This window comes from Pomacea canaliculata, linkage group LG1 (assembly GCF_003073045.1).
Source record: "Pomacea canaliculata isolate SZHN2017 linkage group LG1, ASM307304v1, whole genome shotgun sequence".
Lineage (NCBI taxonomy): Eukaryota > Metazoa > Mollusca > Gastropoda > Architaenioglossa > Ampullariidae > Pomacea > Pomacea canaliculata.
Genome location: NC_037590.1, coordinates 40349941 through 40373801, shown reverse-complemented (window position 1 = coordinate 40373801; position 23861 = coordinate 40349941). Strand labels below are relative to the sequence as shown.

At 37.2% G+C, this 23861-nt stretch overlaps 1 protein-coding gene across 2 annotated transcripts; it reads right to left on the bottom strand.

The window, feature by feature from the left end:
* Positions 1-425: 425 nt before the first annotated feature.
* On the bottom strand, positions 426-23788 carry LOC112567793 (sorting nexin-8-like). 2 transcript variants are annotated; one of them, XM_025244631.1, is made up of 15 exons: positions 23700-23788; positions 23476-23600; positions 21901-22033; positions 21089-21282; positions 17108-17225; positions 16778-16899; positions 16328-16408; positions 15534-15694; positions 14758-14890; positions 12811-12879; positions 11525-11638; positions 7771-7806; positions 7339-7488; positions 6502-6625; positions 426-5248 (listed from the first exon to the last, which is right to left on the bottom strand). In XM_025244631.1, exons 1-15 carry the CDS (start codon positions 23719-23721, stop codon positions 5208-5210), a joined length of 1623 nt encoding a protein of 540 aa, XP_025100416.1. In that variant the 5' UTR covers positions 23722-23788; the 3' UTR covers positions 426-5207. The 2 variants fall into 2 exon arrangements, with proteins under 2 accessions (XP_025100416.1, XP_025100425.1); XM_025244640.1 differs by lacking the exon at positions 23700-23788 and having other exon boundaries at positions 21901-22072.
* Between the last annotated feature and the right edge of the window lie 73 nt (positions 23789-23861).

Genomic DNA, 23861 nt, shown 5'->3' with positions numbered 1-23861 from the left:
ACGTACTTCTTCAGATAGAGTGTAAGGTGCAGACTATTGTTTAGGGTTAAAGGTCAGTAGTGAAGTAGCTAATGTAATCAACTTGAGTACAGAAGATCTGAGATTATCCTAAACATTAGTACAGATGTTAGCATGGAAATATCATTAGTAAAAGGCGGTAAGAGATAATTTAAGCTCTTCCTTTTCCATGCCATGCTCCCGACATAGTGAAGCACTTACTATCTATGGCACCTACAGTCACTATGGGCTTTAAGATCTTTTATCCATTATAAAGATTGTTTTAATATCATTAGCTACAATATTATGATTGTGATTATCTTGTCTTGATAAACTGAACTTGGTAGTGGCAAAAGAGATTTAGGTGTAAATCATTTTACATGTTTGAAATTGAAAAAATAACATGAACAGAGAACACAAAGAGAATAGAATTTTTTCAGTACAAGTTTCTTTTTCTTCTCAAAATTTGACCAACAAAGAACATATGATTTGTGATATGTACAGATTCTAAATATATATTACTTAAACTTTAATATTCCTACCTGAACAATTCACATTAGATGAAATAGTTTTCATTAATAAGCTATCGTTGATCATTTATGATGCTTTATAAGTGCAAAATATGTGTACTGGCTTTTTTCTATTGGCATAACATCAAGACATGTTTGAAAGCAGATTGAATAAGGTTTTAAATCTTACAGCAGTGGTCTTGTTTTGATATAAACATGGTTACTAGAATGACATTAAAGCACAAAAAAGTTAGCAAGTAAATAATACACAACTGGAAACAAAAATGAATGAAAATAATTTGACACAATTGTGTTCAGTAACAGTGATGTGATAAGGACTTTAACATTTTTTTTCCAACTGGCAATAACTTCCTACCAAGAGTTGCATTCTACTCAAACATAGTATTTTGATTGAACAACAGCACACACTGGTTTGTGTTAGACAAAGCCTTAAAAAAGACATAAGGTTCAGGAAGATTTCCACATTCTCCAATAGATATTTCTTTCACTAGTGAAAAAATTGTAAGGAATATGATTGTACCATATAATTATCTATTATTGCTATCTTTAAATTGTATACAATTACTTAAGGAATTTTACATAAATATAAGAGATATACATGAAGCATTCTAAAAACATGCTGGAATGTGTGTGTGACTGGCTTAATTATTTCCCTCTGAAAGGAAAGACATAGTAAACTTTGTACAGTATAGTTACCAATTCATCTAAAAACTGTGTAATACTTAATCTTATGAGCATTTGTCTAATTTTCATTTATTTAAAAAAAATTAATTCACAATGAAAGTAAACATGCAATGGAAAAAGGAAAGAGCAAATTTAAATAAAACCCATCACCAGAACGTTATTTTCTGTTTATTTATTTTTCACTGCATATCAGTTTGCAGTCACTTTAGAGAATTGCTTAGCCCTAATAGAATATGTTTTTAGATCTTAAGCAATAGCATGGGTTTAAGGAGTCAATCATTATCCATATATCGTTAAAATATTTCTTTTCCCCTTGGTCTGTTGTGTCTGCCTGCATTTTATATTTATGCCACCTACTTCTCATGTCAACTACCCAAGGACTTCCATAAGAGTGTCTCCTGTGACAGAGTTCAAGCTAAGCAGTCATGTATCTCTTTACACTAGCCAACAGTTCTTGAAGGTTCAAAAGGCTGGTATTATTCCAAACTTTTTTTTAAAGATTTTTTTAAAGACAAAAGTAGCCTTCTGCAAAACATTAAAGAAATCTGGCTCTTCATGTCATTAACTGTGCTGACCATCAAGGAATGTTGAGTTTATAAATATTTTCTGACCAATGGGGTGTTACTTTTTTTATTGTTACTAATGTTCTGAGTGATGACATGTATGAGCAAGAAATGTTTTCTGCAAACATTCCTTCAAAATTTGTGAAATACTTTGAAAGAAAGTGGTCCACTTTGAGCTCAAGGGCATATGTTTTGCAGGGTTTTTTTGTGGTTAATGGGATGATATGCCAAAATTAACATTATTCTATATGATATCTTAAAGTGTCTTTTTTAATTATACATGAGGCATAAAATCTATTATGTTTTGCAAAAGAGTGCATGATGGACAGAATATAAATTATTTATTATAGGGTCCTTGATGCATTTTAAAGAAATGTATGCATAATTAATCTGTACAAAACAACAAACAGTGAAGTTAACAACTTGTCACTTAGCAGTAATACTTTTAAATCAGCAGCGCAGCAGAGATAACATTGATAAAGGTGATATGTCTGGTACATTACCTAACAGCAAATGTAAATAGTTACAACTAAAATCTTTTGAAAAGAAATAATAATACAAGAAGCAAACTGATTGACATAAAGAACAAACAGTAATTACTTATCATGCAATCAGTTTTGCCCGAAGGTATGAATCATTACCAAATTAAAAAAAAAAATACAATAATGCAGCAAATTGAAATTCTCTAACATACTCTGTTTTGATTTGGACCATTTGATAAAATGCTGTTTTTAAGCATTCCAACACTGAAGTTATTTTCTGAAAATTAATTTTTAATTTCAGTTCAGGACACGCTGTGATACAATATATTTGCATGTTTTCCCTAAAACTTAGAAAACAATACAAAAATAGGGCATTCTGCATGTACAGTCACCATGAATCAACATTTAATTAATAGAAGCAGTTTGATTTGTCAACAAACAATTATTATTTGGTGTTTGGAGCAAGGGCTTTAAGTAGTGCATTGATTGTGCACGCATTTTAATGAGAAACGTATTTGCAGATGCATGCACCCACTTTCATCTACAACCTTTATTTTTGGCATTTTACAACATTGCCAGTTTTTCTTCCTTTACAAGTATGAATGATAAAATAATTTTACAATCTTAACAAGATATATAACAAAAGGACAAAAAAACTATTCAAGCGATTGGGTTCTATCTTATGGAATGAAACCTTCAGGATCTGTGATGTCCTTATATGTGTATTGGACACCTCTTTTGTATTTGCTAATTTGTATTTGCTATTTTATATTTGTAATGTGCCCTGATACAAGAAAAACTGAAGAAAATGCATAAAAAATGGGATAAATGCATACCAAATTTTTCTCCTGTCGTTTCCACTAAACTTTTTTCCCCCTAAGACCTTTTCTGTAAGGTACATAGCTAGTCCCCCTATTACAATTACAGGTGAAAGAGAATTTTTTCTTTAGCATAAATCAATATTAAAAAAATATCCTGGTTATTCTTTATGTAGTACTAGAAAAGCTAGCTCCTGTGTTGGGAAGAACGATGTAAAGGTGGGAGTGGGGTTAGGAAAATATTGATAGTGGTATTGAAATTGAAGAGTGGGAATTTTTTTCAGCTTTTCAAGGGAAGGCTTTGCTTTTGTCTGATTATACCTTATCTTGTACAATAAATTCCCTTTTGGAAATGTTAAGTTAGAATAAGCTACAATAACTAGTTAAAGTCATGAAGTTATTTTAGGTTTTAGTACAAATTAAAGTAAGCAAATTGCGCTATCCCTTATTAACACAAAATTTCATTACCAGTTCTGTTTTAGAAAGTGTATAGCAACTTTATTTTCTTGAAGTACTAGATGTCCTTGTAGATTTCAAATTGAGTTTACATGCCACACAGAAACTGTAACATATCCATCCAAGATAAGGTATAAAAAAGTAAAATCAATAAAAACAAGTAACTAAATTTGCACATTGGTATTATTTCAGAAAGAACACCTAATTTTACAGGCATCCCCTGCCTTACAAAAGTTTTTTTTTTTTTCAAAATTTGCTTGTAAAGCAAAGATGCATATACCAGCTTTCAATGGGAAAACTATTTAAGTATATCTCAGTCCACAGACCAACATCTTTTCCAATAATAAAAAATCAGTAAAAAAAAGTAAATATTTTAGAAAGATTATTTATAATTAACAGTCTCCAACAGCCTTTATTGCCTTTCCCCTTTCTTAAACTGGGGACCATGATCAAAGCAAATAACACACGATCATGAGATCAGCCACTGGTTATTAACCAATCAAAAGCTGTCAAGAGGTAAGAGCAGAAATGGCTAATACTAAATGCAACGTTTGGCTTGTAACCATATACCATTTGCATTGCTCATTTTCGCTTTAAAATTTATTTTGGACGGATGGAGGCATCATAGTGAGGTAAAACTGTAGGTGTGTCTGCCAGTGAAGCATCAGAAAGTTGCTTCATATTCAGCTGGGTATTTTGAATCCTTAAACTCACCCTTATAAATTGAAGACTTTGCTGTATCTGTAAAGAAGAAAACCTTGTAACCAGGGGATACCTGTGCTTTGAACTTTTATTTCCAAACCTCACTATGTTTTCGAAAGAGCAACTTCAGCTGGTGTTTTCAGCTTGTGTGCAACAGTTAGAGAAAAACTAACATGTACTGGCTGCTTTAAAAAGGTTCCTAACTATTAAAGAAATGTTCACTTGAAACAAAGCACTTATAAGGCACTGTCAGCAAGACAACAAAATGTTATCAACTTTTTCAGCTTCATATAAAGCATTTTTCTGAGGTTCATGAACTATATACAGCCATCAGTTTCATAAAATGCTGAGTATAAATAATTGTAAAGGCACACACGCAAACACATACGCAAACCTGTTACATTATTACTTAGTTTTTGGTAATAACTTTGTGCAGGCTTGACTATATATTCTTCAAGCTGACAAGTCTGTTTTGCAGCATTTAAAACATCTCAGAGGAAAAACAAATTTTCCTTTGTAGCAAAAACAATAAATACTATGAACAGATGTCCCTATATAAAGTTTTCTGTGAAATTAGAAACATCGAATCAGAGTCCAGTGACTGGTTCAAGAAACTCCAATCTGACTTATCAACACACTTGACTAGAATAACTCAAACTGATTCAAAGCCAGGTATGGGGAAAAGGGATTACCTGAATTTTGTGTGCTCTGCTTTTAACTTCAAATTTTTATAAAAGTGGTTTAACAAAAAATGCATCAATGAAGAAACTGAAAATTGTAAAAAATTTAAAACAGACAGCCAAAAAAAAGAATAACAAGAGGGAAACTGGAAACTCTTTGCTAAGACTAACTTTATCTGTTAAGCTGATACTTTTACTCATTGCTGGAACTAAATTAGAAACTCATGCTTCTACCCAAGTACAATGTGGAATCAACTTCAGTCTAAAAAAGTCATCTTACATCACTATACCTTGCCTATATCGTACCCTGTGATTTAAATGGAGCTTTGCCGATTCCTGTAAGTGAAACAAAATTGGATTATAAACTTTTCACAACCAGTTCCTAGACATTTCCTTGTCCTGTTAACTTCAAGCTATGCTTGATATGGTAATTATTGACTGTTATAATTAAGCGATGCAAAGCTTGTGGTGTTCCTCTGATGTGCTGGAGCAAATGCGAATAAAGGAATAAATTGAGATGTGATATGAAACATTGTGAAGAAAGACCCCCTTTACCCAATAATAAACAGTGAAATTATTGCCATTTCTTAGCCAAAAAATGGAACTGTAAGCTAATACCATGTAAATGATGTAGAGGTGTGCTTAAATGCAAAGTATATATACTTTACAATCAAAAGAGACAACAATTTACAAAAAGCCAGCACCCAATGGAAAACAACACAATCCTAGCTATCTGTAAATACATATTTAAATGTCTTCATTTTGTACAAGTATTTTCAGTTTGCATATTAGGAGTCATTTGTTAAAAGAATGCACTGAAATAATTCTGAGTTTGATTACTTATTGCAGAAATAATCTTTGAAAAAAGGGGTAAATGGACTGGGTTGGTGGTCTTATTTTATTAGTAATATGCTAAAGATTTCAGAAACTTTTGGATGACTTATAAACAAATACTCTGGTGACTACAAGATCTAATACTGCTCTTTATAGAATATACTTTATTTAAAATTGTTTAGCCATTTAGCCTGGTTGGTGTTTAATCACAGATGAGTTTATTTTTAGAAAGGAAATAGTTTCTCTCAAACACATATGTTCAGGTTCGCTCATTCAAGATGGTATGTGTGTGCAATGCACATGAATACACATGCACACACATGCACAAAACAGGGAATACACTCTCTTGATCCTAAAATCAGCAGTTTCACAAGTCTGGCTCTCAGGGTTTAGTTCACAGCATCCACAGCATGAAAAAAAAAATCCCAAATGTTCAATGAGGTAATTCTCCACACACCAGAACATATGTCCTTTTTCCTGATCCCGCATCATAAATCCAATCAAAGTCTGGCTTTAAGCTCAAAGAAAGCCATTAAACATGCATAAATCGATAATTTCCAATCACCAAAAATGGATACCATTCATCATTTTTATAAAAATGATGGCACCATTATTAGCATAACCGTTCTGCTTGGAGGTTTTGATTGGAGATTGCATCACTGTCAAAGAATTGGATGTAAAAGATGCAGCACTTTATGCACGAGTAAATCAGCTGATTTTGATATAAAATATTTGTCTCATTTTTTTTCACGTACTGAAGCCCATGTAATTGTCGTTTGTTGGGGATCCAACAGGGGATGTACGTGTAGGTGATGGTGGACCATCCTGAATGGTAAGGCTATCTACAATTGGTTTTAAAAAGCTCCACGTCTTTGCCAGCTGAAACACATCATCAGTTTCATTTATTAAAGTACTGATGAAAGTGAACTATCTTCTTCACCTCATAACTAATATTAAAAATTAACACATTTTATTACAAGAGGTTTAGAAATAGCTTTTGAACTGCTCACATTATGGAGCGCAAATAAATCACTATCTGGTTTGGGGGTTAGCAATTATTCTCTAACCAGTTCTCTCTGACATCCAGTCCCAGCAGACCTCTATAGCTGGTTGTCATCTGGTGCTAGCTATGGGATAACTGAACAATTCTCATGTGCACCGAATCAATCTAAGTTTGCATGTCCACTAAAATTGGTTGCATTTGGCCTGTGCACTTAAATTTTTTTAACATCCTGGAAAATTCCTGTGAAATGGCAGACAATAGTACTATATCTCATTAAAAAAAAGTGCTTCGAAAGTAAAGATAATGGGTAAGAGATAGCTGGGAAAAAAAATTACTTCAAATTATACAAGAATGCCATAGAAATGTATAGTGATCAAATTGAAAGGCAAACATTTACTTACTTTTACATCTAGAAAAAAATAGATAAGGAAAAAAGCCAACAGAATATACTTGTTATCCAGGCTGTTATTATGTAAATGAAAAGTGGTTATAAAATATTTTGCAAGTAACAGCCAGCCAAAGTGTTTAAAATATGCACAAAAAGTTCATATCCTTTCAAAGACATTACAAAGAAAATTTTCACTCTGACCTGTGCATTTGCCTGGGCTTCAACCTCCATCATACAGCTGAGAATGCTGTAAAAGATGTCCAGATGTGCATAAACCAGCTGAGTCTCCATCTGAAGGCAGTGCAGGGAGTAGTAGTTGCGGTTCTCCATGTTGGCAATTTGACCTTCTTGCTGCAATTGTTGTAAATGAACTAGATGAGAAAGCTTAAATTTACAGATGTTGAATGATAATTTTTCTGAAAATGTAAGCACTGAGACAAAAGATGCCAACTTGAAAAAACTGAAGTCCTTACAAGCAAAACATTTTACAATTAAACATTTTGCATAAAATTATTATAAATTTTAAACTACATTTATTCACAACAAAGCAAAGTCACTGGATCAGTTAACTGAAAAGAGACTGTTTATTCTGGTAAGGATTAAACAAAGTGAGAGAAATATTACAAGAGTTACCTCCAAGATTCTCTGTTCCAGTTGTTCCACAGCACTCTAGAATGATGAATAACAAACACAGTTTCAAACTTTATGAATGTAAGCTATATAATGTAATTATATTTTGATGAGATCTTTCCCTTTAATTAGAAATACAGCTATCTTAATGATATATTAACTCCGCCTGGAAAATCCTTGGGTAACCTGCTGGTCCCAAGCCCGGAAGAAGGAATAGGGCTGGGCGTGGGGCTAGCAACCACACCCTGTAAAAAGACTTCTGCTACAGAAACCACACACACAACACGAGCATAACGAGAGTCTGGATGGGAAGATCCCTCTTGGGAAAGGCCTATGACATGTGTTGGCGAAAGCCCTTGAAAAGTCAGCTCACTGACCCATCTTCTCACGGCCAATGCAAAAACCAGGATAGGGACCTGTAACATCAGAACCCTATATGAGAGACGAAAATCAGTTCAGGTAGCACAGGAAGTGAAGAACTATGACATCAAGCTCCTCGGCCTGTGCGAGACAAGGTGGAATGGCAGCTGCCAGACCAGACTTTCCTCAGGGGAGACTTATCTGCAGATACAGCCACAGACCACCACCTGCTTGTGGCAACTATAAAGACAAAGCTGAGGTCTTTCTGTGACTCATCAGACAGACAGCACCACAAATTCAATGTGCAGTTCCTTAGAGACCGCAGAAAGCAAGAAGAGTTCAACTGCGAAGTTAAAAACAAGTTTGTGGCACTGGAAGGACTCCTGAAAGAAACAGTGGCCAAGGACAGGATTGCAAGAGACATGGAAGAATGCCTGCACACGCGTTCTGGGAAAGAAAGAAAAACAGCACAAAGAATGGCTGACTTTAGAGACCTGGCAATAGATAGGAAAGGAAAGAGCTGAAGCAGATTAACCAATGTCAAGACCAGCAGGAAAAAGAAGAGCTCAGAGCAAAGTACTGGGAGATAAACCGAGAAGTGAAGAAGAGTGCAAGAGGCGACAAGAGACAGTTCGCACACAGAATGGTAGAAGAGGCAGAACAAGCAGCTAGGAAAAATAACACAAAGAGACTATACGAAATTACAAGCTGGCATGACATGGTCCCAAATGGAAAGGGACGCCCAGAATAAGGTCTGATGGCGTGGTGTAGTTGCTGCCCTATGCTCCACTGGGAGGGATTAGGAACAAGAAGAATGTTATATTAATAAGGAAGCCTTTATTCATTACTATGCAGCACATAAAATAGCCAAATATTTATTTTCTTAGTAAAGTAGAGGTAAGTCTGAATTAGTTTTCATCTGTTATTTGGAAAAAAATTTCAAACATCCTATTAAAAAAAAAATGATAATGATAACATGTTTCAAGAGTGTATAACATCAAACAAGAAATGTAGACACAATTCAGTAGAAAAACAAAAGAATTTTCAACAGCAACTTCCAAACTTTTGAAGATCTTTATATGGGGACAGAAAGTAGATTAGCATGTGCAGAGCAAACAGACCCACTTGGTTGCTAAGGTCATTTGGAAAGATAGTAGGGGCAAAACCATAAAACAAAAACAACAGAAACTTAAAGACCATGCTGGATGGTTTGCATTGGGAAAATATATATGCTCTATAAATTGTAGTGTCTTATACATAGTTGTTTATGAAATATCTGCTTGCATAGTATGCATGCATCCTTCTGGCAAAATATTATTTAAGTGTGGGGAAAGCAGTGCAGCATCACTTTATCAGACAATCTTTTGTCCTCCACTATATAGTAACAGTTTTAATGACAAAAATCAAAGCCCTTAAACAAGGTATTTTAAGGTACAGAATATTTCTGAAACACAGTTCGAGAAACCAAGGCTACCTTAATGAGCAAACAGACTGACTCACCAACTGCTGATTTTGCTTTAGTTGCTGTGCAAAAGGTGGCATATGATTAGATGCTGCCACAAAGTTCTTCTTTGGTAGTGAACATATATAAGGTCATGGAGTGACAGCTTCACATACCACATGACTTAAAACAGTATTGAGAATGACTTCAGATGTTTCCTCAGCCCCTGAATTAGTAACTCTTCTGTTATTTTATTCTCAATATTGGATATCCCACTTCACTGGATTCAAGCTCATTCAAATCAGTAACTGATATACTGCAAAATAGATTTGATGCACATGTAATAAGTGCACTGCTGTAGGTTCAGTATGTCTGCACTTTGGACATTCCTTTGTTCCCCCTACTGTCTTCATGACTTATAGGTATCAGTGATGTCAAAATCTGCTGTGCATTGACTTTGCAACCACCAGGAATGCATCTTGTAATGGATCAAATAGATCAAATAAAGATTACAATAAAGTTGCTGCTGAGCTAAAAATTCACAAACAAATATAACCTGACCATTGGGAGACGGTGAGGCCCTATGTTTCACTGGGGGCAATTAGGAACAAGAAGTGGGAGACAGGAAGAAGGGGATTAGAGTGCAAACAGATAACCTTCTCTGTCCAACACGTGGCAACCACTTGAATACAAACATCAGATTTTACTGAGAAACTTCACTATTCTTTTACAGCATCTTTTTTACTTCACATAACACTCTAATGTATTGTGCCAATTGTGCATGACTGATTGTGGGGTAGTTTAGGTACAATAGCAGATGTAAAGCACAAAATATAGGCTTTAGCTGGAGATAAAGATGAAGTCATCTGCATACAGCAACAGGACAATAATGTTCCCAACACTTGCACTTTTGACAGCTGACATTTTCTGAAACTCTTGCTATAACTGAAACTCATTTATAACACAAAATGACTAGCTTTCAGACCAAGCTGACGTCAGTCTCTGTACTTTGGTCACATTGGCTTCTGAACAGGTGAGCTGTTACATTTCTATTTCTTGAAAACCATTTCAGGTGTTATTTAGTGCTATGACAGGGTCTTTAGCGTGCAACGTGCTGTTACTTATGATTTGGTCTTTAACCATCAACACAAGTCACAGCCAGCCTGTCCATTTACCCATTAGTATCCACTGTTGCGAATTAAATGTGGTAGTGGTCTGTGCGAGGGGTTGCTTGGCATTGGCAGAGTTTTGATGCGGTATCTGACCCCAGCTGACCTGACGGTGACAGCCGCACAGCTTTGAGTACAGCCCCTACACCTTTCAAGTGCATGAGCGAGTGTGACTGATGCAAGCTTGGTACCTGGAATGTTCGGTGCGAGACAGCGCATGTGTAACTAGAAGAGGCTTGGTGTTTTTGTACAGTCTATGCCCTGAAAGAGAGTGAGTGTTAGGGGGAGTCGCAGTCACAAATTGTACTTGAAGTGAGACATCAGAGAGTTGCGGAAGCTATTTGTGGGCGCGTGTCACCAGTAACTTAATTGCTGTGTCAGGCGTGTGTCGCCATTAGTCAGTTAATGTGAACCACGTGTGCTGTTGAAGTAGCAGGAGTCACAGCTAAAGTAGCCTCAGTGTGTGTCGCTGATTTGCCTAAGTGAAATACAAGCGGACGCGCTTGTATAAACTATAAAGTTCTTCAACAGCAAAAACTCAGTTTCTTGGAGATGTTGGCACCACAGATTTAGGACCCGCAACGTGTCACTGACGACGACATAGGCGCATGGGACGTACGCTTCATCGCTCAATCTAAATACTGGACAAACCATTTCCACCCTACTTTTCCTGTAACACCCACTTGTATAGATAGTGCATATTTTATATGTGTCAGCTTGTAACACAATCCATCCTGACAAGGCCTAGCCTTGAAATAAGCATCACTTCTGAATTAGCAGAGTTTACCTCATTTGAACTCTGAACAGTGGCAGACATCTTTTTTTTCTTGTACTGTCCCATCTTCTGGATGGCTCGCTGATGTTCACTGAGAACGCCTTTTTCATGGCGTTCACAAAGATCCTGAGAAACATAAAACATAAAAAAATTGTTCAGATGAGTTTTTACACTGTCAGGAATACTAATATTTTGATATTTGAAGCAAGACTGACATGTTATCATAAACTAATTTTTATCCTGAAAAATTATTAAATAGGGCTTGTAATGGTCAAACCTAAAAAAAAAAGGAGAAAATCATGTTGGCAAGGATCAGGACACCACAAATGCACATCTCAAATATGACAGATTTACATAAAGCATTAAGACAACAAAAATCAATTGTAAAATAAGATTAATCAAAATCTCAAAAAAACTAAAATGACATCTTCCTTCTTTCATGCCAATCTCCTCCAGCAGTCTTAAATTGGTACAGTCGGACTTTCGATAAGTCGAACTCAAAGGGACCCGAAAAAAATTCGACTTACGGAGTTTTCGAGTTAGGGAAAATGGCGTAATAAGGTGCAGGTATTTGGCCGGGAACTAACAAATAATTCGATATAGGGAGGTTTTCAACTTAGGGAAGGTCGACTTATCGAGGTCTGACTGTATCTAAAAGTAAATTTGCCTGCATATAAATTTTTGGTCAGGTCTCATTCTATTCTTTTTTTTACAAAGCCATTTCTGAAACTCAGCATGAAATTTTTTCACTTTCATTGAGCTGTGGTGGGCAAATGATTTAGCACACATCTTAGCCTCTGTTGTATTTGTGGGTTGTTTTTTTAAAGTGTAGGATTATGGAAATTGTCTAGGTTTTTTTTTTACATATCAAAGAAGATGAAATTACTCTTACCATAATGTTATTCAACTTTCTTTACTTTAAACAACACGCATTGCTGCAAGACATGGTGGCTGTCTCAAATACCCTAATTTTTGTTTAACTAAAGGGAGAGGCTCCATCTCCTCCCCACCCTAACCCACCACCAGTAAACTCCTTTATGTCAACTCCTGAGTATTCTGTTCATTGATCTTGGTCTCGTGTGGGGTGAAGAGATGGTGAAAGAGTAAAACACCCTTGCTCAGTCAATGAAGCTTCAAACCTTGCTCATGAGATCCCACCTTTCATTGTTTTTTCGGGCAAAAAAAAAAAGTTGGGATGGAAATCCAAAAATGGTGGAATATGACAAGCCTTGAACTAATACTTAGAACTAGTATAGATCCTTAGAGAAATTTCTTTCATCATAAAAGACTAAACTCACCCTGTAGCCAGTCAATATATCCAAAAACAGAGAAAGCTTCTCAACCACACCATCTTCTAAGTCAATTGCCTGTGAACAAGAAAATGTTAACATAAAAGAAATAGTCATAATTGTAGTGACCAAATAATGCATCTTTTCATTATATTCTCTTTGCATTTAACTTTTAGCACTGTATAACAGTACTATCCCTTCCAGAATGTCAATCAGTCTTACGAGATTTTGATGAATGCAGTTTGTCTTTAAACTTTAAAGCCTAATATCTCCACACCCTTACTGCACAGAACACATCTGTTTGCTGTTATTTCTTAGTGCATATAATCCCTTTTTTTCTAATGATTCCATATACCAATTCTCCCATCATTTTTTTTCACAGAATGAAGTCTTGTTCACATAAAAAATCTAATTATTATGTTCACGTTTTAATTTTGGAGAAAAGTTTATGCACATCTGCACATTTTGCTGGCAGCTGGTAGCTTAAGTGCCTGTCACCATAACAGTGCGAACCAGGGATAATGGGTTATGATCTTGGCTCCAATATTCCTCTCTAGATGTTTCACAGGGCTCTCAATGGTTTTTGTGTATTCTGGTTTTTTCTACTCTGTGTGTGTGTTGCCCATTCATTTTTTTTTATTAATATATAGATATGAGTGTGTGCATGTGTGAATTTGAATGATCACAAGGTGCAGTTGAAGACTGCCAAAGGTGAGATAAATACCAAGCTGCAGCCCAGTATAAAAACAACCATGCACCCTTTCGTCTCCCTTCAAGGGGTTGAAAGAGATTGAGATAAGGGTGTTACTGGAGTCGATGATCCTGTCATAGATCTTCCCGACCTTGCAACAATACCTTTCATGAACCCTGCCACAACACTTGAGAACCAGCCCTCAGGCAGCAGTTCAACCCACATTATGGTATGTAAGGAGAAACCCACTGACAAGTGGAAAGTTTGTATGCTCCACCAGTGGCAAAATGCACAATCTCACCCATGAGCTCAAGAGCTTTAGATGGGATGTTGTGGAACTGGCAAAAGTGCAGTGGCCTTGGTAAGGAGAGGCAGTTACAAACTATGGTTCAGCGGAAAGGACTCCAAGAATGAAGATGGTGTGGGGTTTCTGGTCCACAAAGAGGTGGCTGGAGCTCCCATATCTCATGCATACTATCTCCATTTGTATCACTGCCAGACCCCATAATATGACTATCATTCAGGTGTTCATACACCTGCACACAGTGATGCAGATGTGGAAATGTGCTAAGAATAACTACATGTGGTCCAAAAAGTGCCTAAGATACCCTCTCTATGATCATGGATTACTATGTAAAGGTGGGTCTAGATACCTATGCGCAATTCACACAGGCGGCATCGGTGAGACCAATGACAGTGGTCTTCAGCTGCTTGAATTCACTCAAAGCAACAGGCTAACCCAAGCTGATACCTTGCATCCTCAAAAGTCAATGTCCAGGCTGGCAACCTAGCAAGTCCAGATAAGTTGACCCACAACCAGATCCATTTTATCCTACTGCCAAGATGCTTCAAACTGAGCATCAACAAGCCAAAGACAAGGGCATATCCAAGAGTAGATATCAACAGTGGCCACAGTCATTTTACCAGGCAAAAGGCATCTGTCATTGAAGACAGCACTGACAGAGGAGTCTGTACTAAATCAATGGACAAAGTATTACTCTGACCTATACAACATCCAGATGATGTCAGATCCAGACACCCTTAAAGATGATCTGGCCAAGGAAAAGAAACCTGAAGATCCTTCAGGTCTTATGGGAGGAGATTGAAGAGGCTATCCACAATACGATAGTTGGGAAGTCTCCAGGGGTCAATAACATACTAGCAGAGTTACTCTAATGTGGTGGTGAATCACAGCTGTTTACAAATTTATTTTACTAAAAGTCTAATCTTATTATAGAAAAATTTCATTTATTTGTTTACTACACCTCCTGCGTAGCTTTGTCTGAAATTGTTGCATACTCCACAGCAAGTCGCCGAAAGCCCTTCTGCAATGGATGCCATGTGTCATTGGTACCTGTTGCCCATGCTGTCAGAGGAGTGGCATCAACACTCATGTAGCTGAAAAACGGAACAATGATTTTTCACTATGCAGTTTCACATACCACTATTTTACTTTAATATAGGTAAGGTGACCAGACGTTTCGAGGGCAAAAGCGGGACACGTGCCGATGATGGTGTCGTCACCATCAAAGAACACCGAAAAAAAGTGGGGGGGGGGGGGGCGCTGTGGGACGCCTTTCCTCTGACTTTGCCGGATGCGAATCAGAGTACAGTATTCAGATTTTTAAAGACAACCGGGGCATTTGATGGACTTGCCAGAAGGCCAGAAAGCGGGACATTGGGTGTCCTGCCCGATGAGCAGGCGGGACATGAGGTCAAAAGCGGGACTGTCCCGCCTAATGCGGGATGTCTGGTCACCTTAATATAGGTGACTGCAACATACCTTCTTTAGAGGACAATATGGACAGATTTGCAAAAGACAGGAAAAGGAGAAAATTGGAATAGGGAGGGAGAGAAAATGTCTAAAAGCAAATGCAGAGATGACCCACACTAAGATGATGAAATAATAAACATGCATTTCATATCCTCATTTTAAAAAATTCTGACCATAATTATCAAGAACACACACACACATGCATAAATAAGAGTATAAATAAACACTAAATAATGCAACAGAAACTATACCCAAAGAGCCACGTACCTCAGCTGACGCCCAAAGGTAAGCATGTCAGTAGCAAAACCTGTGGACCGAACCACCATGTGTTCTGCTATTTCCTTCATTTTAGATACATTATCATACAACATGCGGACATGATCCTTGCTGTTTGAGAGCTGTGTCTGTGTGTCCATGGGCACAAGATCCTAAAGCAAAAAATACCATTTTTGAACAGAGCAAGGAAGGAGAATTTGGGTTGAAAATGGTAAAATTCGGAAATACAGCCAGAAGCATTCATGGCTTTCAATCTTCCAAGGTTTCTGTTTGAAAAAAGGCCCTTTGAACAAATATTTTATAATGCTGTCTGTTCTATGGTAGTGTAAATAAGCTCCAAAACCATAGAGTAGGTGGAGGAAAGCAGGAAGGCACCCTTCCCAGGGAGGGTGGGGAGCAAATTCATGGCTAGTGAAAGTTTATGCTTGTATATACAGCTTTCTTAAGATAAATTCTTACTATTTTAATATCAGACAAGTTTTATACAGTTGTAACTTGAAATGAAAATTATAAATACACCCAGATTACCAGTAATAAACAAAATGATTAGTAAACATGCAGAAGTAATTAAAATAAGAATGCATTAAGCTCGAGTATTGCAATTTAGTAAAAAAAAATGCTATATATAATCCAGTATGTAAAAAAATACCAAAGGCATGCTATTTAACGATCTCTAATAAAGAAGACACTGGTGTATATTTATTGTCGCTTTTGAGTTAAAGAGGTTTTTACAAAAAATCAAAGTAATAGGGGAAAAAACCAGCTAAGACAGAACTGTCACTCACTTTTGCTTTACTAGCCATATTACTGGTCATGAACTCATCTGGAATGCCACGAAATTGTTCCTTAATTTTGTGCTGCATGTCCTGTAATATTCACAAAAACAAACAAGAATATCTTGTGTAAAGTGTCTGGAGCAAGGCATTTCAAATGACGATTCTATAGTTCTGTTTATTCTATGGTGCTGTGAATAAGATACAAAACATTAGCAGAACTATAAGTACACATAAAAACATTACACTTCTGTAAAACATTAAGACTCTGTTAAAACCTAAAAATATTAATGTAAGGTGTGGATTTTATACAGAATATGTAGGATCTTTACTTGAAAATGATGTCTCACAAAATAAAGTGATGTTTGCTACTATTACTAGGAACACAAATATCTTGTCTATTAGATGCTGCTTGATGTTATTCATGCTACATTAACTAGAAACAAAATAAATAAAGCTTACATTTCCTGTAAAGGTCAGAAAATACTTTATCAGCTTGTCATCATGCATCTGTGGATGTCTAGCCAAAATGTTGATGTAGCGTTTTAGACACTTCTTCCTTTGCTCAATAAACTCTCTGTTAGCTGCATTTGACAGATTAACAGAAATTTCAAAGCTTTCTAAACTGCTGAAATTAATACCTTCAGAAATTATATTTCTTCTTCATGTCTGGTAAAATTATATTGTAACAATAAAAAAATGTACCCATCTGAACAAAAATGTTAAAGACAATAAAATGCAATGTTTCAAGAAGGATGACAGAGGAAGCAAGAGATCAAACCATAAAATTACCTCCCATCATTTTCTTTGGTGGCAATCGAGGCAGGATACGATATGGAAAGCGTGTCATTATCAACTCATGTAAGGCAAAAAAGTCACTGTAACGACGAAGAACTGTAGACTTGAACCTCTAGGTGAAAAAAAACAACTTTGTGTCTATTAACTACAACAACCAAAACAAATATCACTGATGCTAATAATAGTATCTACTGCTACTACTGTTATTACAGCATTGTTTTCCCTGTATTAATTCAACCTGATTGTTTTTAATCAGGAATATAAGCAGCACAGGCATTTTGTAAAAACTTAATAATTTTATTCTTAAAGAAAGTATTTTGACTGTATCAAAGTCTGAAATTCAAGCATAAATATTTAAGCTTTCAAACAATGTACAGCCTTTCTTGCAAAGATTTGTTGAATGTGTTCTTTCTCATAACAAGTTACAGATGCTGCACATTTTCACTCTGTGACTCAATGGCCTAGGACGACCAAGAAGCTTTACCCTATACATATATTTTAACTTACTAGGAATTGGTGATCTACCACATAATTCTAAGATAAACGGTAAAGGCCACTGGGGAGAGATATCAGAGACCATACTTTTCTTGATGCCAGATTTTTTTGTTAAAGCAGTGCCCATTTCCCCTCCCTCTCACTGCTTTACCTTTCCCCAACCCCCTACAGAGTCAGATCCTCATTTTTCACAGCTGGAGCGGCTGGGGGAAGTTTGCTGCACCAGATGGGTATTGAACCAGTGTAGCTCTGGGTTTGAACGCCAATATTCTATCCATTTGACTATCTGCTTCTGACTGCCATTGCATCAAAGTGCAGAGACCAAAAATTACATGACAACTTTAGTCACATGTAGGTACAGTTAATGGTGTGCTTCCCAATCTAATGATTTCACAAGTGCATATACTAGCCAATGAACACTGAACTATATTCCTCATTTGCAAATAATCACTGCTTACCATATCCTATAAACATGTAAAAGCCACATTTCTTGCAATTTTTCCGTTATTAATATTTATTTAGTTAGTTTAGTTTGTTCTTGATACTCCTCAAGGAGCACTGGGCTGCAATAACACGTCGCCAGTGGACCAATTTTGGGCAGCACCCCTCAGTTGGGCCCATGTGGTTCCAAAGTCCTTTGCCTCGCTCTCTACTATTCTTTTTTAAGTCTACTTTGGTCTCTCAACCCTCCTCTTCCACTGAGGGTTCCAGTCAAGAGCCTGCTTGGCAATGGTGTCAGCTGGTTTGCGCAGGGTGTGTCTTATCCAGCCCCATTTGCGCTTTTTGATGTCTTGGCTAGTGACATTCTGGTTGGTTCTTTTTCACAGGCTTCTGTTGGATATCTTTTTGGGCCATCTTATTCCCAGAATATGGCGGAGGCATTGGTTGGTAAAGGCCTGGAGCTTGCTGTTAATGGTGTTTGTCACACTCCAGGTTTCAGAACCATACAACAGACAGCTTTCACATCAGTGTTGAAGATGCAGGTCTTACCGTGGAGGGATAATGCTTGGGAGCTCCAGATGGGGCAAAGGCTGTTGAAAGCATGCCTAGCCTTGTTGATGTGGCTTTTGATGTAATTGTCCACTCCCCTGTCCTTGTTGACAATGTTCCCCCAAAGCACAAAGCAATCTGTTTCCAGGATGTTCTCCCCTTGAAGCTGGATTGGAAGTTCCTGCTTGTGGTTGATTCTCATCACTTCAGTCTACTTTCTGTTGACCTTTAACTCAGAATTCTCTGCTTCCTCTTCTAGCTTCCTCGGTTTGGTTTGTGCATGTTGTTGCCGATGAGATAGGAGACTAATGTCATCTGCAAAGCCCAGGTCCTCTAGCTGTTTGGTCAAGGTCCACTGAATACCGGTGTTGTTGTCTTGGGCCGTCTTGCGCATAATCCAGTCTATGACCATCAGGAAGATTGTTGGTGATAATATGCAACACTGTCTTATGCCGGACTTCATTACAAAAGGTTCAGTGAGTTTGCCATTGTAGATAACTTGGCAGGACAAGTCTTCGTACAACCTCTGGATAATGTTTATGATCTTAGGTGAACTGCCATAGTGGATCATCAGCCTCCAGATGATGTCCTTGTCTACATTGTTAAATGCCTTCTCAAAAAACACAAGTTATATAGAGGGAGGACTGCCACTCAATAAACTGCTCAATGATGATATGGAGGGTGGTAATGTGGTCAGCGCATGACATATCCTGGCGAAACTCTGCTTGTTCTGGTCTCAGTCTCTTGTTTAGTGCCTTCTTCAGTCTCTCTAGAATTACCCTTGTCAGGACTTTGCCAGTGATGGACAGCAACATGATCCCCCACCAGTTGTTGCACTGTTTGTGCCTTCTTTGGTAACTTGACCAGGTGGCCTAGTTTCCAGTCTGTTGGTCCTAGCTCTTGTTCCCAGATCTTGTGTAGGAGGGGCTGTAAAATTTTTGATGTTATTTCTGGGTCTGCCTTTAGTACTTCTGGGGGTATGCCATCAGGGCCTGCTGCTTTACCACTTTTTCATGCTTTTGATGATTTCTAAGTGGAGAGCTGGTGTTGATGTAAAGTTGTTCAGTTGCTGGTGGTAAAGATGGTGGTTAAGGTCGGTTTAGGATCTCTTCGAAGTATTCCACCCAACGATCTCTTTGTCTTGCATCGTTTGTTATGGTCTTTCCATCTTTTGTATTATTTTGTATAGTCGCTTCATGTTTCCTTGTATAGCTGCTGTCTCTGCTTCCTCTGACAGTTCATGGATGAAGCATCTCTTGTCCTCCCTGACAGACCTCTTCACTTGGCAGTTGGCTTCCCAATCTTCAGATCTAAGACTTTCCTTCTCTTGCTGGTCTTGACACTGGTTGAACTTCTGTTTCAGTCTCTTTCTTGATTCAGTCTTTGTCCAGTCTCTGGAGTCATCCCTTCCTTGTTTTCTTTCCCCTCCCTCGAGCATCTGTACAGGTTCTCTTCCAAATCCTCTTGAGTTTTCTTCCACAGATTATTCTGTCAGCCCTGAGAGGGCCTCATACTTATTCTTGACTTCACAGTTATAAATTTCCGTCATTTCCTTGTTCTTGAGGTATTGAGTATTGAATTTGTGGTGTGGTCTGCCTGCTGGATTAATGAAGGACTTCAGCTTAATCATGAAGACTGGCATCAGGAGCTGGTCGTGTGAACCAACATCTGCACCTCTTCCCACTGGGACATCTTGAAGACTCCTCCACTCTCGAGCAACTGTTATATGGTCAATCTGGTTTTCCATCCAGCCATCAGGGGAAGTCCAAGTTGTCTTGTGTATATTCTTGTGTGGGAACACAGTGCCACCTATGACGTGGTCATTGACAGCACAGAAGTTGGTTAAGAGCTCCCCCTTTTCATTGCAGGTGCCAACACCATGTTTTCCCATGATGAGTTCCCTACTGATGTTATCATCTCCCACTTTGGCATTTAGGTCTCCCATAAGAGTCTTCAGATCTCTTCTTGGTGTGCAGTCAAGCAGAGAAGCAGGGAACTGTAGAAGTCTTCCTTTTCCTTTTCATCTGCTGCATTAGTTAGTGCATAGAATTGGATGATGGTGATCTTCCTTCCTTTAGCATTGAATCTTGTTATGAGCCATGGTGAGACTGGTTCCCAGGCCATCAGTGCCTTTGTTGCCTCTGTTGATATCAGCAGTGCTACTCCCTGGGTAGGATCGCAGTCCAGGTCTTTGCGCAAATAGTGCATAACCCAAGAAACCTAATGCTGTAAATATTTATTTAGAGTACACTATTCTTCACAGCAGTATATTAAAATATTTAAAGGAAAATCCATATGGTAAATTATAAGCATGGTTAATTTTGGACAGTTTGGCTGAACAGTCTCCTTCTTCTCATTTCTTGCAAATCAGTATACTTCACAGAATGTCATGAAAATAAAACAGGAAAAGCTGTTGTCAGGATAATCAAAGAAGCTGGCAAAACACCCCAAGAAAAGAAATGTAAGGTTGACATAAAACTCAGTGCTCACCTGACTTGTGACCTCATACTCCACATGCTTCAGAATTAAGCCCTTCTTTTCTGGTACTAGTTCCACTTTGACAGTGTCAATACTGCACAAGTCTAAATAGCTGTAACCTAAAACATTTGGTGTCCGTTCTCGTCTCATCTTTACACTTTCTGATTTCATTTCAGTCAAATCTCCTAAGTTTGGCTTTGGCAATTCTGAAACACGAAAGCACAGGAAAAAATAATTATAAAGTCCAAATGCTACAAAAATGTAAATCCTCTATTAAGAAATTTCTCTTGAATAAAGTTATAACTGCTGTAAATATCCAAAGAATCATAATCTACAATAAAATAATGACAACAGATTATGTCTACTCAGACTATGTTAAATATTTATACTATTTTCTAAATGTAAAGAAGACATATATAAGATTTTTATATGGTGAGAGAATTTTAAAATCAAGACAATTTTTTTTACTGCAATAAACTACATTTGCACAGAGGCATCATAGCTTCACCACTACTGCAATCATGACAGATGTGAAGGGGGGGGATAGTTATGGAAATCATGTCATGACCTTAACCCCTAAAACCATGAACCTAAAGCTCGCTCTATGTAGGTAATCCCTCCAAATCTCAAATAACAGCTTTTGTGATGTCATCCAATTTTTGCCATGAGCACCAAACACAGGGAATTAGTGATCTATCTTTTATTAAAGGTGTGCAAACTCATGTAACTAAAATGATTTCTAGAATGTATCTCATTATTTATAGTCTTCATATACAGGAAATAAAAATGCAGCCCTATCAGGTAAACTACAAATAAAAACAGACCTTGCCCAGAAAAAGTCTCTAGCAGCTTCTCATTGACAGGTTTTCCTTGCTGGGCTAGGGCTGTAAGTGCTAGAGCTTTGTACAGGCCTGTTCTTGTCATCATGCCACCATTTGTATCCACAGCATCCCAGATCTGTGACCAGACAAAGGATAAGGTGCAGCTTTAAAATACCTGCCAGAGAAGGACAAGCAGTTTCCCAAATGAAAACATCAATCAACACATAGTAATACACTTGCACTAATAAAACCAAAGCTGTATATCTAACATATTCATAATAAAGATGATCCATTTGGTAATGTTTGCCTAGTTCTCTGAACCCTTCCCCTAGAGACTTCACTGTGACCCTGTTCTGATCATAAGCGTGCATAACGTGTGTCTGTATTTACCTTGTGTATGAGTAGGTATGTCTGTGTGAGCATGTTTATTACATGCAACTATGGGTGCATAATGTTAGTGATTCCATTTATGTGGATAGGTCTATCACTCCTTAAAGCGCTCTGAGCAAATAATTGGAAAAGCAAAATAAAAACCCTAGTCAGACAATTCCTTTTTTCATCTAACCATTCCTGACACCAGAACGATAATATATGGTCATAGGATTGTTAGTTGGTGTGCAAAAAAACAGCGGAACACTCTCCCCTTCTATATTAGCCACCTAACCACTGTTGGATCCTTTAAATGTGCACTAAAAACACATCTCTTCCATGAAGAGAATTATTCTTAACAACACTCCACTTAATGCTAGTCCATCTTCTAACCCTTCCTCTCACTTTTCTTGGTCTTTTGGCTAGTCCACCTGCTCATCTCCCTCTGCAGATTCAGGTAACTCACTCTCAATCTTTACTGCTTGTTACACAATTCCTCTCTGTGCCTTCTAATATGTATGTCTTTTATTACACATCAGTTTATTGTTTATCCTTCTATTCTTCATATGCTATCCATGTCTTGTTCTTGTCTTAAGTAGTGAGAGCATGCTCCTTCACAAATATCATCACACGCTATACAAATCACATGTTTATGATAATTATTATTTTCAGTTTATCTTTATTTCATAGCTATATTGTGAAATGTAGGTATTATAAATCTGCAGTTTGGTGAAACTCTAAACAAAAAACTAAAATATCAAAGCCATGCTTACTGGCCTACAAAAAAATCTAAGATTGTTTATGATACACGAAAGTAGAACACAGATAAGACACATTCAAGGGGAACTCTCCTCCCCTTCCCCTACCTATCAGCATCACATGTTAAAAATGAATTTAATGGCAGAAAAAAAAATATTTCTAGTGATAACTCTCAAAAATATACATCAGTCAAATTATTCTGATATGAAATTTATCGTTATTCCTACTCAACTACAAACTGTTATCGTGTTTTCTTGCTATCACAAGCAATACTGTATGCACAATATCAAGGGAAATAACTACATAAATAACGCCCACTTTCGGCGTCAAGTATATAACGGTCCCTGTAAGTTTCAGTTAAGCATAATGCAAACAAATACTAAATTCCTATTCAAACACTAACCACCGCAACGTATAGTTAAAATAACTGCCGACAACACACATACCAACCTGCATGATAACGGGCTTTGGTAAACTGGATCGCACAAGTAGTTGAAGGAAAAGATCTCTATCAACTTGTTCTTGGTTTGGACATACTATGTTATATACCTCCCTATAAAAAGGAGGAACCGAACCTGAAACCACACAAATATGTTAAATTTATTCACCATAAACAATGGAATGAATGAGTGTTGTTAAGAAACAACAAAACATATAGCCGCATGGGCACTTACCAAACGACAAGTCAGTCGACATGTTGAAAAAGTCATGTGACAAGCTGAGACCATTTTTTTTTATATTTTGGTCTCATTCCCCCTCCCACCTAAATATAGCTCTTGACTTTTTACATATCATTAAAATATACAACATTCAAAAATCATGAATAACTATATGTG